The sequence below is a fragment of the Sabethes cyaneus genome, chromosome 1 (assembly GCF_943734655.1).
Source record: "Sabethes cyaneus chromosome 1, idSabCyanKW18_F2, whole genome shotgun sequence".
NCBI classification, from domain to species: domain Eukaryota; kingdom Metazoa; phylum Arthropoda; class Insecta; order Diptera; family Culicidae; genus Sabethes; species Sabethes cyaneus.
This window is the reverse complement of record NC_071353.1, coordinates 81,581,202-81,599,865: the sequence shown is the minus strand read 5'-3', so window position 1 is coordinate 81,599,865 and position 18,664 is coordinate 81,581,202. Positions and strand designations below refer to the sequence as shown.

The window sequence follows — 18,664 nt, the reverse complement described above, 5'->3', positions numbered from 1 at the left end:
AGTTTTTGAATTTAAATTAAATATTAATCGGTGCCATCGCCTGTACCAAAACTGATCTGGATCGATAAAATAATCACTTAATTTAAAATGAGTACCGCGTATTAGCATTCCCAAACTTCACTCAATTGTGGGCAATGACATAATTCGTTTCTTCTTACTATAGACAAGTGCCTTAACACCGCGTGAGAGATTTTCGGATGATGTATCGGGAATCGGAATGGAGTGGCAATGTGTCTGTTGGTTAGATCGGTTTAATATATTTACAAAAACAGCCTAGACCTCAAGTCACAGCTAAATGAGGTACTCAATATTACGCGTGATTCTCGGATTTATCTCGAACTGTTACGTCTGTCGTTAGGTACGCGATGTAGAATAGTCCGACGGCTTTTGCAGGTTATATCGCGTTGGTTCGACGAATAGTAGTTTTCGAAGAACTGAGCAAAGTTTGTCCTTTGGTCAGCCTGATGCTTAGAGTAGGGCGGAGCATAAGAGCGATGTTTGAAGTTGTCATAAATTTTCGTGAGATATAAAAAAGGACAACAACATAATATATTTTATAGTGATGCAGTAACTCAATGTCTTCACATTCAACTATAAATCATCTGTGGTAATAGTGTTTTGCAAAATAAATTCTTCTTTCTTCTGAATAAGTGCAGATTCGCACTTTTACCCCACTAGCGGAAACACATTGTTTTTCTTCGGCCAACATCTGTAGAGCACACAGTTTTCTGCAGATCTTTCATTTCTAGTATCTGTGATATAGTGCCTAAAGCTGTATATAATTAGCTATACATTTTTGTCTCGTCCATGAATCGCACTTTTGCCCCGTCCGTGAATCGAACTTTTACCCCGCTAGGCGCTTGACGAGGTTAGATTAAATTACGGAAAAACGAAATATATTTTGTAAATTATTTTCGCCGTATTTTCAAAACAGATATGTTAGTGATGTAAAACGCTGCTATAAAGTAATATCCTCCTGTTGATATCGTATTTGCCGTATAACAAAAAATTACATCAAAACCGCCCTAAAAGAACATTTGCACATAATTCAGCAACTGTGCTTCGTAAGCAACCAAAGTTTACGTTAGATTGAAGCTGTTAAAGTAGTCACCCATCCATGCCAATGTAGAAAATTTACTCGGAATCTGCACTGATAAATCATTGAATCGCACTTTTACCCCTCCTTACTCTATATATCAAACGTGTTTCGGTATCAGGCAATTTATCGTGCGCGATTTTGAACCAATCGAATGAATTAAAAATGCCGATGCGTCAGTCTTTCATTAATTGCCTTGCGATGATTAGATGGTCGTTCTCACACCGTACGCATGTTCGTAATGATCGCACCACATACATCGGTGGATCCAGATCAATACCTCTTCACTAACACAAACTCCTTCCTGTGACACTTGTGGATGATGCAGAGGATTCCTCGGTCTCTAGTAGCAGCAAGTGCCCGTCTAATATTCTTTCCCTTCCTTAATTGACCTGCATGGGCGTGGCCAGCTTTGCTATTAATCACTATAAAGACTTGGATCATTAGAAGTTGTACACTGAGAATGATTTGCTATTCCCGAGCATCATTTTGATGGTTCTTTGTGCAATTTCAGCTGATCTAGATCAATCGCGGGCAACACACGGGCGGTCAAACTATGCTATGCTATTTGAATCCTCGGAAATTCCTACAACTTCTCTCAAATTCTAGAAAAAGGTTGGTTTCACAAATCCCTTTTAGTTGGGGTTGAAAATATTTCGAAAAAATCAGTTTTGCCTTTCTACTATATAAATATATAGTATAAAGGTATAGAAATCACTTGGAAAACCGGAAATGGAAAGAAGGTCCTGCGGGCCGAATGTCATATACCATTCGACTCAGTTTCGAAAACTGAGCATTTTCTGTGTGTGTGTGTGTGTGTGTGTGTGTGTGTGTGTGTGTGTGTGTGTGTGTGTGTGTGTGTGTGTGTGTGTGTGTGTGTGTGTGTGTGTGTGTGTGTGTGTGTGTGTGTGTGTGTGTGTGTGTGTGTGTGTGTGTGTGTGTGTGTGTGTGTGTGTGTGTGTGTGTGTGTGTGTGTGTGTGTGTGTGTGTGTGTGTGTGTGTGTGTGTGTGTGTGTGTGTGTGTGTGTGTGTGTGTGTGTGTGTGTGTGTGTGTGTGTGTGTGTGTGTGTGTGTGTGTGTGTGTGTGTGTGTGTGTGTGTGTGTGTGTGTGTGTGTGTGTGTGTGTGTGTGTGTGTGTGTGTGTGTGTGTGTGTGTGTGTGTGTGTGTGTGTGTGTGTGTGTGTGTGTGTGTGTGTGTGTGTGTGTGTGTGTGTGTGTGTGTGTGTGTGTGTGTGTGTGTGTGTGTGTGTGTGTGTGTGTGTGTGTGTGTGTGTGTGTGTGTGTGTGTGTATGTTACGCTTTCAATCTCACTCACTTTTCTCGGAGATGGCTGGACCGATTTTAATGTTCTTAGTGTCAAACGAAAGGTCTAGGTGTCCCATAGGTCGCTATTGAATTTCATACTAATCGGACTTTTAGTTCAAAAGTTATGTATAAAAATACGAAAAATAAAGGACTTCATTATCTCATAGGTCCCTTAACCGATTTGAACCAAATTGATTGCTTATGAAATAGGAGCCTTGCAAACCCTTAACTTCCAAATTTCATGACGATTGGGCATGTAGTTTGAAAGTTACATAAAGAAATGTGAAAAAATAGTATTTAAAACATATTTTTGTAACATATAAGCATTAATTCAATGAAAAACATCACACATTTTATTATTATTTGAAAATTGCTGCTGAGATCTATCAAACGAAACCAAGTTATTTAAAATCGGACGGTTCATTCAAAAGTTATTCAAACTTAAGTTTGAATTTAAGTTTAAGTTCAAGCTTAAGTGTTAAGCACCGTGTATTAAACCGTTAAAACGTGTGAAATCAAAACGTATCAATCAAATGTTGATTGTATTCAACGTATGTGGTGTATGCGTGTATGTATGTATGTATGTATGTATGTATGTATGTATGTATGTATGTATGTATGTATGTATTTATGTATGTATGTATGTATGTATGTATGTATGTATGTATGTATGTATGTATGTATGTATGTATGTACGTATGTGTGTGTATGTGATGATAATTTGCATTTTTTAAATTTGCATTGAAATTCAAGAAAAATGAGAAACATGTCAATTGTCTGAAGTTTTTGAAGCCTCTTCGTGGAATACGAACTCTGAAATCAAAGAAAAGAAAAAACTTTTTCCGACTAAATTCCACTATTTGATATTTTTTCGCGACAGATACGTAAGTATACGCTTTGAAATAAGACACTGATGAAGCCTGCACGTCGTAGGCGAACTACATATCTGTTGCAAATGAATATTAAATAGTGGGATTCAATCGAAAAGTGTTTTCTTTTCTTTGATTTCAGAATTCAATTGTCATTTTCTTCACTTGCTGTTATTCACAATTGTACAAGAAAAGCAAAAAGCGAAGAAAAGAAGTTAATTTAAGCATGTAGGTATAGTGGTATTTGGGATTAAAAATACTAGTGAGTTGATTTTTCTAAATAAATTTATACAAATTTCAAACAAATTTTGCGCATCAATAGATGCTCTTTTCAATCAATAGATACTAGAGCTTGGAAATGTTATATGAAAAGAGGAAGTAAACGTTGCACGGTAGTAATTTTGTAAGATTTGTTTTCGTTAGTGACATCTGTCCTTTAAGATGTCTTATGTCATGTATCATGTTTTAATAAATAAATCAAAAATGACAAGCACTGGACATCATGTCGATCATATTTCCCTTTCTCAAGCATGTTTATGGCGCAGCTTTTGCACTATTTTTCGACCTCATTTTGCTTTCCTAACCCTCTAACATTGTAAAAACGATGCGATCAAGCTCATCAAGACTATCTTTTCATGAAAGTACATTCAAAAGAAGCTTAAGTTTTGATTTTCATGCAAAAATAATTATCTGAAGGAGCGCCAGCTAAGAAAAAGTTCAATTTCTCTTTTTCATATCTAATGTTCTATTCAGTTATTTTTTCTGATTCAGTTATATTGCAAAATTGAAGCCAAGCAAACTAATAGTAAAATTTTGAGATTAATCATTTTGTTGTCGATATCCTTTTTCTTCAAAAGCGAAGTATAATAATAATTTTTCTGAACTCTTGTTTTTCAAAGATGCTATCTTTTGAACGCATGGTATGTATTAAAATCAAAATATCAAAAAATTTGCTATGAACACATATTTCATATTGTCAATTTAAAACAAGTTTCGTATGTGGCTCTGAAGTCCGAAAGTTAAGGCCGACCGATTATAAAACTAAATAAGGTGTTCATCAAGTAACATAAATGACACTTACAAGTATTTACGCACCCAAGAAAAGAAAATATAATTATTCTACGCAATACGTTGTGAATTTTACTGGCAAATAAGGATTTTGAGGAATACGGAACGGATATGTAAAAATATAGTCAAGTTAATTATAGATGTTCCTGATTATTAATGATTATTGTGGCAGTAGAAAGGCTAGGTCACGCCGCTAGGTGGATTAATTCGGGTTTTTTGTTATTTTCCTACAATTGTGTCAAAAGCACATGGGGGGTTTCTCCAACTAACGATTCTGTTGTCATCGGAATTCTTTATATTTACACTGAAATTCTAAATAATATTCTAAATATAAAATTCAAATAAAATTACAGCTTTGAAGCTGTAAGTAATAGCTATCGGAATCCCGGTGTTTAAAATCAGTTGTTACAATATTTTCAGAACGACAGGAAAATTATCAATGAAAACCAGCTTAAAAATCGATTCAAAACCACTATACGTTTTAAATTATTCAATTAAATATTTTAAGTCGTGACTGCTGAAAACTCTAACATTATTTTTTTATTGCAGACGTTTCGTCATGGGTTTCCTTATGCTCCGACGGCCTTAGCATACGATCCAGTGCAAAAACTGCTAGCGATAGGTGATAAATCCGGTTCCATTAGAATGTATCCTTTTGCCATAAAAAAAGAAAGAAATAATTGGTTAAAACCACATTAAATAACAATAACAATAAATGAAGAAAAACGAGTAAATTTGAAAGTATACGCAATCAAACCTGCTAACGTAAAATATCGCAGAAAATTTAATCAAGCTAATAATTATTTAGGGTAAGCATACGCGTATTTAGCAAAAATTAATTTTTTTGTCTGAATTAGCACACCACATGATTGAAACGTTCTAATTTTTTCTGACAGTGACAGTTGGAATCATTGAAAATACGAATTTTTTAAAGAAAAAGTCTTTCCTAACATAATTGGTTAACCAATATAATATGGTGGTACGGTTCCCACATTGGAGGAATTGTGTATTCATAGTGTATAATATAATTAAATAATATTCAATCTTTTCTATCTTTCACTCGGTTAGCAAATTGGGATGCAGACATTCCAAACTCAAACACAGATTTCACAGAAGTAAACAGGCGCACCATCTGGCGATAGGCTGGTTGTAACTATGGCGTGTACGATAAAATCCTGGATGCATTAATGATCGCTGTCGCAAGGTTCTTCCCAATGCGCGGAAATCAAGCAGGGATAAAAGATGGTGGCAATCGATGTCGCCGGCGAGCAGTTTAACAACAAAAGTGGTTTGCTGCATTTTCCGTCTTTGAGCGAGCGTTTCGAGACTAAGCAGTTGGCAAAGTGTTGTTGGGTCATCTATTTGTCGATAAAAATGTGCTATAGACATTTTTATTTACTATGTAGTTTTCATATTTTGGACCCTTTCACTTTATTTTAGACAGTGTCCAAAATGTCTCGATTTGCGAATCATTTTGTTCATGTTACGGTATTTAGTGACAGGCATCCCTTCCGAGCCATTTTCTTCACCCATTCAACAAGCTCAAGTTCATCAGCATGATCAAGTGCTAGAGCAGTTCTAGGTCTTGACTGGTTTTTGCATTGATTGCTTAGCCGAAACTTGATCGTCGATCTGGGAATACCGAACTGGCGACATGCTGTTTTAACTGCCACACCGTACATGATTTCCTGCAAGCACTCATTAATTCCTCCGAGTGTGCCACTCTACATGAATTACTTATATTTTGCATGATGTATTCCCTGATAAACAAGATATTTTAAATAATAAATTGTTATAAATATTTTTTTTACTTAAAATGCTTACCAATTCAATCACTAATCGAAGAAATAGCATAGACGGGTACATTCAATTTTGCTTTTCCACTAAATCTTAAAAGGTAAACAAACTGCTTCCAGAAATCAAAATACAGGGGTGTCCAAAATCTGATGGTAAGAAAATTTTTACGATACAATTTGGACACTACTTTTTTTGTGGTTTTAAATTAAAATCTTGAGAAGAAACCTTCGAAACCACATAAAATACGTCTTCCAGAATAAAACTAACTGATTTCATCAATACAAATTCATTGGATTTATCTATTAAAACCAAATCGAAAATGTGTTGCAAACATCGTTTCCTCTTCACCTACGTCGGATTGTGAGCGGTATATGGCAATACACTTTATGATTGTAAATTTTAGCTAAATACAAGTAATTTAAAGTGATCCAAAAGCATTCAGGCTTAGAAAAGATTCCAAAGAATATACTATATCAAAATAATCGAATTTTACGCTGCTAGGTATGTGGCTAAATATGTTGAAAGGGTCCAATTCATGTAGGGGTCCAAATCAAGTTGGTTACCCTACTAATAAATTGAAAATAAGCTTGTGCAACAAGGAGGAGATGGGGCAATGACGAACAGCTGGTGGTTCAAATTGCTAAATTACAACCGTGTGTGAGAGACGCAGAAAAAACTACAAGGTATACAGCCCTAAGGGTTGTACGAAACGGTGACGTAGGACTACACTCAAGTCTTTTTTTGGTTTGTTTTTTTCGATTACTCGAAAACGGTGCAGCTAAGGAACTATTTACAATCTACGTGAGGAATGGCGAGCTACTTCCAAATGTATTGAGAAATAAATGAAAGGTCTCTAAGTTACCCTGTTCTTAATACTCAAAAAACTAAACCGTGTAAAAAAAGTACTTGAGTGTATATCAGATCATTCCCAAGTAACAATATTAGTTTTCTGATAATCTCTATACTGTTGTTACGACTATAGTCCTAAATATTCTTTTAAGCCTTATAAACTTTAAAGTCTATAACAAATCAATGAAAAACATTACTTAGAACCTCAGGGGCCCATAGTACAGGAACGAATTAGAACCACATTTTTAAAACCTTCTGTATCTAAATTTTACTGAACTAAATTCTATCATAGTTTTTATGGAATCCGGGTAACTTGAATGAGAGCTGTAAGTAATACTATTGAGTCAAAATTTATGTTTTTTGTACTCTTTTAGCGATTTTCATGACGAAATTTATAACACTACTAATAAAATTTAAAAATCCCCCACAATCTCCTTACATCAGTTATAAAACCGTTTTATTACCTAGTGACCTACTCTTTAAAGGTCTTTAAAACTGCTTAAAAACTATTTGGATACAGCTCCTGTATTCTTCAAGAGGATTTAATGTGAAACGCAAGTACCTAGATTTATTACGCTCCTCTGAAATCAACTATAAAGTCAATTGGATTTTCGCTACTCGACAGCAGACACTATAAATTAAGAAAGCTTTTCGATTTGTTCTCAAAGCCGCCGGTTTGCTTTATGAACTTTAATATAAATTGCTGTCCCACGAAAAGATCATCTTGGTCAATTGTATTTTATGGCGACTTGAGTGAAATATATGAAATAGTAAATAATTAGAAAATTTACGGTATATTGGGATGATAGGTGGTTAAAATAAACGCGCCTTCAAAACAGTGCAGGTTTAGTAAATTAGTTGCTCAAACAAACAAAAATAAATTCGATTGTTTTTTCCCAATTTCCAGCGAAACTATTCTAGCTGCTATGTATGACACGTAAACCCATTCATAATAACTTATTTTCTGCAACGCATGCTTCACTTCGATGAAATACCTAAACAAATTGTTTGAGTTTCAATAAAAATACTTGAATATTAATATGGCCTGGCATAAAAATATGTTTTCGGTAATGAATTCTACTTACTCTTTATAATAGCAGCAATAAATCTATTTGGTCAGAGTATTACTGTTTTAGGAGCACTGCAAAACCGATAGATTTGTTGCGGTTTGACAAGCAGGCATAATGAGATCAATTTTGTATTGCTACGCCTTCCTTTGGAAATGCACAATGCAACTTAAAAAATCTAATTAACTTTAAAATTAACTTAAAAAATGTTGCACAGGTAATTAGTTTTATCGCGGTAATACAAGTGCCCATAATAAAGCCAGCATTGATAGTTATTACAGCCATTGAAAACCATAACGCAAAAAATAAGATTCTTTGCAGCAATCATAAAACCATTTTCACATTTTCGTTTTATGCAGCTTCAGTAGGATTTTATAGGCCGCTATAAATATTTTGTGACTCATTTGTCTTCGACTGACCACAATAAAACTACACGTAATGAATTATTAATTTGTGGTATTATTACAACCGTTATGAAATGTTATTAAAACCAAATGACTTTAGAATTGTTTTTTGAAAAATATTTTGGGGTGATATAAAACATGCGAATGTATTAACAATAAAACAGCGTATGAAAAAATACGTACTCCTCAATTTTATATGGTGCACTGCGCGACTGATCAGTAATCCAAACAATTCATAATAATTATCGAAGTGGAGCTATCGACTGTTTATGATTCCAAACTTTATGTTTTCGGCAGGACAGTCATACGGCCAATGTTTCATCACGATGAAGGCTCATCACCTGCTCATCAGCGATTGAAATCTTATCAACTGGCAACTCTATCGTATCCTGATTGCTCGCGATGAATCGCCGACGCAAAAACTGGTGAGCAAAAAATGAATTGATTACGCACGAAAATACTCGCTCGGTATCTCTGTCTCACATTTATCGTTAATCATCGTTAATCGCTGTCATCCAACCGAGAATGTATTTTGCGATGAAACGTAAACAAACATATTTTTTGGCAAATTACAAAAGAAATATTGCTCGTTCAAATATAAAACGTTATTCGTATCACATATAATAATTATGAACTTGTCAAACGTCAACATATACTTGCCGAAACAAAATGGTTTCAAGATTTAGTTTCAATGAAATGCAAACCTGGTGCAATATTATTATTATTAATTGGTACTTCGAAGATTCGAACCTATGAAAAATAATACATCTTCTTCTTGTGTGACTAACGATGAAGGCTGATAATAAAAATATCGTCGGTCACTGTTCAAAATTTGATTCTGCCAACATGTCTGAAAAATCGCTTGTATCTTGTAAACATTTGCAAACGTTGCTGGTGCTTGTCATTGTCACGAAAAAAAGATTTGTGCTGCACTTAACGTGAATGTTGAAAAATTATGAATAGCATGTTAAAATAATTTTATGAGATTAAAAGTCTTCTGGGTGTAGAAGAACGTTGATGTTTTGAAGTGCATTTATGTATTATGTCGCAAAAATGTATATTCCAAGTATCTCAGGTGCTAATAGTCGCACTGAAAAAACAACATAAAATGTTGGGTACATGTTTTTTTGACGGTGTAATTCAATATCCGATAGCGCTTTTGCCTGTTTTCCAATATTGATAAATCATAGCTACTCATCGCGATGAGTCACGATGCGAGGTATTCGTTTTTGATTGGCATCACTAGCGATCAAATCATTGCATGAAAAAGAGTGAGTGGTAATTCGCTTTTCTCTCACTCTCATTAAATAATTCTCAGCTAGAAAAGCATTGCCAGAGAATTTGACGTTATGGAATCACCTTTGAGTGTGTTTCGAACCGAATCAGTACTTTTATCGATGAATAGCAACATTGCATACGGCAAAGCAAAACGACACTTATTTATTCTATGTCCGACGTTTCGATGTATTTAACATCTTTCTCAAGGAGTTAAAACCACGTATCGTATTTTGTCTGGTGGCTTCTGTAAAAGGTTTGATAAGTAATTGATAAGTAATACTAGCATTAACCGAGTGTATTCGAACGAAATTCTTGCGGAACGTTTTAACATACACCCTGGCTGAATCGGTACACTATTTGGCTATACATCATCATCATAGCCAGCTACAAACCTACAACCTAGGATAGGACATGACACATTGTATCGCAAAAGAGCCAATTTGCTGTCAAAAAAGAGCCAGCTTCCTGATTGGCTGATTTCATGCGTGCAACTGTAGAAACGAAAATTCACAAGGGAAGTGCAAAGTGTATCTGGAAACCACAGCAAACCCTGAAACAATCAAGGTTTTCACGTTACTAGGTTTTTAAGAGTCTGTTTATCGTGGCGTGTTAACATAAAACAAACTAAATCGAAATGTAAGTATTATTCGATCAGATTGGATCTATTTTTGTGTAATTAGTGATCAACTAGGACAAGTGGCTTCTATCATAAATTGCAGCTGCATTCTTGGAAACACTTTTTGTTGCCGTAGTAAATTTTGAAAGGGAATCACCAAAACAATAAACAAGAATAATAAGAAGTTACATGTCATGTCCTGTCCTAGGCTACAACAAGTAAAACTGTTCTCAAATTGCTTTTAATTAAACTTGTGTTGTTGGCAGCACGGTATAAGATCAATTACTCTCTGATCTGGTTGGTGCTAGCACTACTGTCAAAAGTGTAAACAAATCAAGACTGCCTGCCATTTTCGATTATCGTTTCGTCGCCTCGAACGTTCGTCTCTTCGCTTCGTTATTGATAAAGTATGTGTTTTATCTAGGGCTGTCTAACCGGTAGTACCGGTAGTACCGAAACCGGTAATACCGGCCAATTTTTGGATACCGAAATACCGGTTTTGGAAAGGCAAAAAACCGGTATTTCCGGTATTTTCCAATTTACTTGTTTTTTTACAACTCCTTATTCGAATAAGAACTAAATTTGATAAAAGATTATAAAACTCTTAGAAAAACATCTTGGTGTTAATGCCGACGAGATTCTTCGACTAGTAACAATGAAGAGAGTGAAATTTTGGATTAAATAATTATAGCTCTTGAACCCGTTTAAGGCACAGTAGAGTAACTTCGTTGTAAAAATGAGCCAGACGTTGTATGAGCCAGACGTCGCGTTTCAATTTATTCTTGAACAACTTGATATTCAAAAGCCACCAAATTATTCGAATCTCTCAAAAAACGAATTTAGGAAACAAGATCAGGGCCCAGAAACGTCACTTACAATAGTAAATTGTTATTCAATGATGAAGTAATGAAGCTTCAGTTTCAACAGAAGCAGCGCAGCCTCGTTTCAAAACTGGCTTTAATCAGCGTTTCAATGACGCTTTTCACTTCATCGTGACGACCGGTTTTAAAGTTTCATTTGTATTTCTCTATCAAATATTCAGAAAAAGGTCAGCCAAGACTTTGAATGCAATTGAATTGATTTTGAGAAACATTTCCTACAATTTAACGCATATTATGATTAATCTACTCAACATCGACAAATCGTGCCTGATTGTCAATCGTCGTCATTCGACACAGTCAGTAGCTTAAGCTGAAGATAACTTGAAACGTTCTGTTCAACAAATGAAACAAGTCGCTTCATGTATGACACGAAGGTACCTAAGGGAAAGTTAGCTTCATTTATTTGTTTCGACGATGCCGGGCTCTGATCAGAATACGGGGATCTTCGCGCTTTTTGAGCATCCTTGCCATCAAAGGATCTGCCAGGAAAGAATTTGGAATATTTTTCAAGTTTTTCGTGTGATACATTGATTAAACAAGGAGATGAAATCTGCATCCCACTATCTTCGAATAGTGGGATTGATAACAGAGAAGAGAAGGTATTTGAGAACGATGATGAAGAGGATGCAGGAGTTCTGGTTTGGGGATGGAGAAAAAATTGTGGAGAGGCTGTAGGAGACGGGGGCATTAATTATGCTGGAAGCTACATTACAAGATATTTTGTAAATAATTAAAGGCCCTACTATAAATTTGAAGAAATGAAAGGAAAATTCCTGATGTGCTTAGAGCCATTCGCCAGACATCGATGATAGCGGAAGTATATTTTTCAATTGTTGGAAGTGTTAGCAATAAAATTCGTTCTAGTAAGGGCATTAAATCGCTAAAAGTATTATATCTGTTTAAATTCTACTTTGCTTAGCAATAACACTGAAGCTAAAGTTTCAAAATCAAAAGAATCAAATCAAATCAATGAAAAACGTTGACATTTCTATTGATTTCGAATAATCTGCCAATACCGGTATTTTACCGGTATTACCGGTATTTTCTACGCCAATACCGAAATACCGGTTTTCACCAAAAGCGCCCAATACCGACAGCCCTAGTTTTATCTGACCACTGAATATTTCTAATGCATAATTTTATAGGATGCCATTCAAAATTGTGCAGACCATTGAAAGTGGAGAGGCCTGTTTAAGTGTTATCCCCAGTAAGTGGGAAATAAACGGCACGTTATATTGGCCAAAAAAGCATCTCGTAGCCAAGTTATCACTGGAGGAAGACTCCGCTCCAACTAATAAATGGAAAACCTTCAATTGCATCAAAAAGCGGGAGTTTTCCTTGGCAAAAAAATACTAAACAGGTTGAGTAGCTCTAGCTCTGCTCTAGCTGGAGAATCGCAAATAAAACTCTGGATCAAAACAGCGAATGAGTGTCCATTTATTTAAATTCCGTTTTGGGTTATTTCTTCCATTTCATCCACGAATGGTGTTAGAAATAATTTGATATCAGAATGCTTATCTTTCCCAGAATATATTACAATAATCAATGGTTGTAACTCCGGAACTTCTTCGATGTTAAAGAGAATCGGCCAGAACTCATCCTTGGAGCTTTTATAAACCGGAAGGACATCAATATTGATCTTGATCGATATTTTATTCAAATGATTAATTACTGAAAATGTTTGTTCCAAACATTCACGGAAGCCATTATGCCAATACTGGCCGTTTCCCATCGATTGAATTCGAGTAATACTGTGGATCCTTTGAAAAAATATTAGGAAGTCGTTTGTCAAAAATATTCATCAATTCTTTTAAAGCATTTTGTTTGATGTTGAACATTACTGCCCATTTCTGGAGCTCTTGGTAAAACTTTTCATTGTTACATATTTCGTTATCAGGGAGCGAAAGGCTTACTAATTCTCTAGTCATTGCTGTGGGAATTACTTCTGTTTTTTTATAACAAAGGTTTAAAAATTGGTCAAAAAACACAAAGTTGGTCCGGGGCCCGGAGGGCCGAGTCACATATCCAGCTTTTTACGAGCCATAATGGCGGACATGTTCGTTATATTTGAACAGAATTTTTGACATTTCCTTAATACATCGCACGTTTTTTTCCGCGCGTTCACGGTAAAACTAAAGGAATGTGCGGAAAGAAAACGTGCGATGTATTAGAGAAATGTCAAAAATACTGTTCAAATAATAGGAACATGTCCGTCATTATGGCTCGTAAAAAGCTGGATACCAATCGATAAGGTTCGACGAATTAAGCAATGCGTGTGTGTGTGTGTGTGTGTGTGTGTGTGTGTGTGTGTGTGTGTGTGTGTGTGTGTGTGTGTGTGTGTGTGTGTGTGTGTGTGTGTGTGTGTGTGTGTGTGTGTGTGTGTGTGTGTGTGTGTGTGTGTGTGTGTGTGTGTGTGTGTGTGTGTGTGTGTGTGTGTGTGTGTGTGTGTGTGTGTGTGTGTGTGTGTGTGTGTGTGTGTGTGTGTGTGTGTGTGTGTGTGTGTGTGTGTGTGTGTGTGTGTGTGTGTGTGTGCGCGTGTGTATGTGTGTGTGTGCGCGTGTGTATGTGTGTGTGTGCGCGTGTGTATGTGTGTGTGTGCGCGTGTGTATGTGTGTATGTGACGCTTGACTTTAGTCGTCTGTTTCTCGGAGATGGCTGAACCGATTCGTTTGCTATTACGCTTCTTTGAAAGGTGTTATAACCTTGTAGATCACTATTGCATGGTTTTGCGGTCCGACATTTTGTTTAAAAGTTATAATCAAAAATGTTAAAATTACGTGACATGATTTTCTCCGGAACCGCTCAACCGGTTTCAAAAATGTTAGTATCAAATGAAGGCTCTTGCTACTGCAAATTTTTTGGGAGAGTTTTATCGAAAACAATCAAGCGGTTTAAAAGTTATGCTTAAAAATGTTCTTTTTCAAGGTGTCAATTAGTCGAACGTTTCTCAGAGATGGCCAAACCGATTTATGCGCTATTAGTCTCATTTGGTAGGTAATATAGCCTCATAGATCGCTATTGATTTGTTTTTCGATTGGACGTTTAATTTGAAAGTTATGAGTAGTCGTTTACAGAATAAAAAGAAAATTACAATTATTCATAACGACTTTAACCAGATAATTAATCAGATTTCAATTATCTTAGTATCAAACGAGAGGCCTTAAGGCTGTGAACATATCTGCCAAATTTCATTAGAATTGGCTTTACCAATCAAAAGTTATTTGAAAAACATTGACGAAATTATTTAAGCAAACTTTACTGATATGAACCAAATAGAAAAACACGTGATCTAGTGCTCTAGAGCGCAAAAATGCTTAATTTTACAGGTAGTGTGTCTTTGAAAGAGTTTATTTAAAAAATATGGCGTAACTTTCGACACTATTAGGGTGACCGTAAATCTAGCTATTAGGGTGTTACAAATTTTTGTGTTTTTAAATGCGTCCAAAAAAGTACAGTGTCTCCACAAAAGTTGTAGAACACAATAAAATAAACAACTTTGCTGTACATTGTAACTATCTACCTCTTACTGGTTGCGAAGAGTAACGATTTTTTTAAAAAATGCAGCGAAAATTGAAAAATTGAGATATCGAAAAGCTGCTATGTCATAATTTAGATAATTAATTTTTACACGTCGAAACAAAAATCAGCCAAATCGGTCCTCTAGATACTGAGATACACGCACCGTCGCTGAAAACATAATTATGGTTTCGAGGAGAGCGTTTAAACCTACATGTGTACCTATGTACCTACAATATACAGCATTGCACTTCCCTTCAAGCGATCCCTCAGTTTTACTGTAAATTCTCAACGTGACCACGTGCCGAAAAATACTCTGGGCTCAACATTTCTGAAGATAAAAGGCTCCCCCTTAAATATCAATTCTGCCCAAGAAAAAAATATTCTACAAATTTATCAGTATATTACATACACATGCATATGTGTTGATGATAACTACCATTGCTGCCCATAAATGCATAACAGTCCCATGTCAATTTCACCAATTTTGCCTAGGAATCATCTTTAAATTGTTCATGCTTTCAATATTTCAAACAGTAATGTTAAGTTTGCTCCCAAAATATCAAACTATGTCAGTCAACAGTCACAAGTAACAAAAAACGGCATAACAGTCTCAGTAGTGAAAATATAACAATAAACAGCTGCTTTTAGGAAATGCCTGGACCGATTTGACTGAATGACTACCAAACGCAAAGTTTTGTGGCCTAGAAGAATTCTATTGAACAGAATTTGGATTGGATGTACGGTTCCGAAGATATGTCCGGAACAAGTGAATATATGAAACTTGAACATAGAAGCACCTTGAATCATAACAAACCCGTCATGCGACACCTCCAAGTACTCGAAATTGCACAACTAGACCATTGGTAGTCGTAAAAAATGTTCAAGAAAAACGGCCAGTTTCCAACTTAAACCAAACCCCAGAATGCGACCCCGCTATTATCTCAAAATAACGAATTACAAATAAAAGGGAGACATTTTTTGATTGCTTTCAAATATTATGCAAATTTATCAGTACACATACAGTACACAGTACATACACATGCATATGTATTGATGATAACTACCATAGTGAGTGTTGTCATAAAGTTTAATTATGTTCCGAAGGCGTGTCGAATTCTATCTCAAATGACAAATGATATGTTATAACAAAGGTTCTTTTCACCAATAGGTGGATTGAATCGGGTTTTTGAAATTGTATTCGGTGGATGTTTTTACTTTTGTTATTGTGCATTTACCTGATCGATGGATTCCGAGGGGAGTTCAGGTACTGTTTCAAACGTTCCAAAGGTAAAAAATCAGAGGGGTTGTGTACAAGACACGACCGCATATATAGGTGACGCAGGACTACGTAAGTCTCTTTGTAGTGATAGCATGTATTCATTCTTGTAATCATTCGATTCTTCATGTATACATGCTATATGCAACATATATACATGCTACATGTGTTGTATGTAACATTTATCAAAGTAGTAACATTGCATACGTTCGATTCTCTAAATATTCTGCATTTGAAAACAATTTAGCAAAATCAAGAACACAAACTATTGTTTTCCTGCTACCTTACTGAAATTAAAGATTGTTTTTATTACCCATGGTTCCCCACGTTGAAGGGGTTTTACCAATTCAATCCTATTTTATCAACAGCACATCTTTTCACTACACTTCTAATGAAACGGCATGCATATTCATACAGAGTCGTATTATAACCGAACACTACAGCTGTAGCACATTTTTCCAACACAGATATCAAATTCGCCGAGGTTTAATCGTCTCGCAGTAAAGAATTTGCGATCTGTTGGGACAACGAACTTGTGTCATTTTTTCTGGCACACTTCCCTAACACAGACATCAAATTGGACTAGGTTTAATCACGTTCGTACGAAATCTGTTGGCACGAGGGGGCTCTGTCACTTTTTCTGGCGTACTTCCCAAGCAAGGACATCAAAATGGTCTAGGTTTAACCGCGGTGTTAAGAAATCTTGTTGAAATGGGGAAACTTTGTCACTTGTTTTGGCGTACTTCCCAAGCACAGATATCAAATTGGTATAGTTTTAAATCATCGCAAAGAATCTTCCAACCAATCACGAAGCGAGAATTCTGGTAAAACATAGGTTCATTATTTTCAATTTTTCAATAGTTAAACATCAAAAATCCATACTTTTCTTCATTTGGGTCAATTCTTAGAAGATTTTCCGATCGATTGGTGTAAGAATATTGAAAATCGTTCGGAAAACCGCTGAGCTGTTAGCGTTCAAAACCTTTCATTTTTCGTGACGCTCGCATTTTTCGATTTTTTGGAATGACACCCTATCTCAAAACTTGCCGTAAGACGTAGTCCTACATCAAAAATGACTAAATTGGCAACACAGTTCGTAATGTTTTATCGCCATAACTGGCAACACAGGCTCGTTGCGTTTCTGTCGCAACCTTGATCGTGACTTTGTGTTAATCATACAAAAGTATTAAAAAAATTGTTTTCGAATACGAACGTTATTGCTTTGTTATTGCTTGTTTGTATAATGAAGGATAAACTACACTTTATTCACTATGAAATTTCGGCAAACCGGCGTTGAAAATACAAATTCATTTCATGCTGAATTTCATTCCGTTTCTTCCGATAGAACGGTAATTCCTAGGTTTATTTACTTTGCTCGATTGGTTCCAATAATGAAACAGCGATGATGATGACACAATTTGACATTTTATCTGTCAAAAGCTAAAAACGACCTTTTTTACTAGAGTGACTATATACAGAGTAGCGACAAGTCATCCCAAATGTATGCAATGCGGTTTTCCCAAGGTTTTTCTTTCTCTTTCCTGCATACGCGTTGGATACGTCGTCTGCTCGATTGGAATGACACTGACAGATAATTATCATTCCAACTTTGACATTGTGGCCACTCTGTATATAGTCACTCTACTTTTTACGACCGTTCAGAAACACGACTGTTTCAACCGTCGTGTCCAGTAAGGGAATGCGCGCACAATATTTCTTGCACAACACTCTTAAATGATTCTACCTGTAAATTGGTCGGATTTAGTTAAAGTTAGGTTGAAACTACTCAAAATGCCCTTAAAGTGTACAAGTTCAGATTTTGAGTAGTTTTTCAACCAAAAAATTGGTAGTAGGAACTTAAAATTGCGTTATTTGTCATAGAGAATAATTCAATTATCGGTAGCAAGTAGCCAAAATTGGTTGAAATTTTTACCCAAAGTTTGAGTTTGTACACTTTAAGGGCATTTTGAGTACTTTCAACCTAGCTTTAACTAAATCCGACCTATTTACAGGTAGAATCATTTAAGAGTGAAGACAAAGAAAATTTTTCCAAGAGGGCAATAAGTTCATCTATACTTGTTGCATTCTTGAAGAAGACAAGCTGCGCTTGCATAAGAATTGTTAGAATTATTTAAGGGAACCAAGCTTTTCGCAACCATTCTAGTATAAACAAAGGAAACGTCAACGACGTGTCGATGTTTGTACTGGAGATTCATATACTTCCCCTTAGCGCGATAATTTCAAAGTACAGCAGACATGTTGATTGTCAATATAAATTTATTTTCAAAATTAAAAGAGGACTGCACGACAGTTCCATGCGGAAAATTTATTCTACAGAATTTTTTATACACTTTATCGTTATCATTGCTTTTACAAAATACGCTTCAATTGCTTCGATCCTTTCAATCATTTTCCAAACAAAGATACTAACTAGTGATATAGAGGTCATTCAGTTTAAAAAATATAAACAACTCTAAAGGAAACCCGCACCGTCTCCGGCAAAACACAATCGAACCAAATTTATCTAATTACGTACAAATCTACCATTGATAAATCATCACCGGCACCGCCATTCCCCAGCTCTGCTGCTCTCGTCATTCATTTTGTGACTCGGCTGATTGTTTATATGAAAAAGTTTT

General features: G+C 35.7%; 1 protein-coding gene across 2 annotated transcripts in view; it reads left to right on the top strand.

Moving 5' to 3' along the window:
• The window catches only part of LOC128732919 (syntaxin-binding protein 5), a 1,693,445-nt gene that overhangs the window by 161,684 nt on the left and 1,513,097 nt on the right, over window positions 1-18,664 (top strand). The window contains exon 2 of one of the 2 annotated variants that reach the window (XM_053826373.1): window positions 4,888-4,960. In XM_053826373.1, coding sequence (XP_053682348.1) covers window positions 4,888-4,960 — 73 coding nt within the window. Of the gene's footprint in view, window positions 1-4,887; window positions 4,961-8,819; window positions 8,881-18,664 lie in introns of those variants that run through there. The other variant, XM_053826374.1, reaches the window with a different exon arrangement.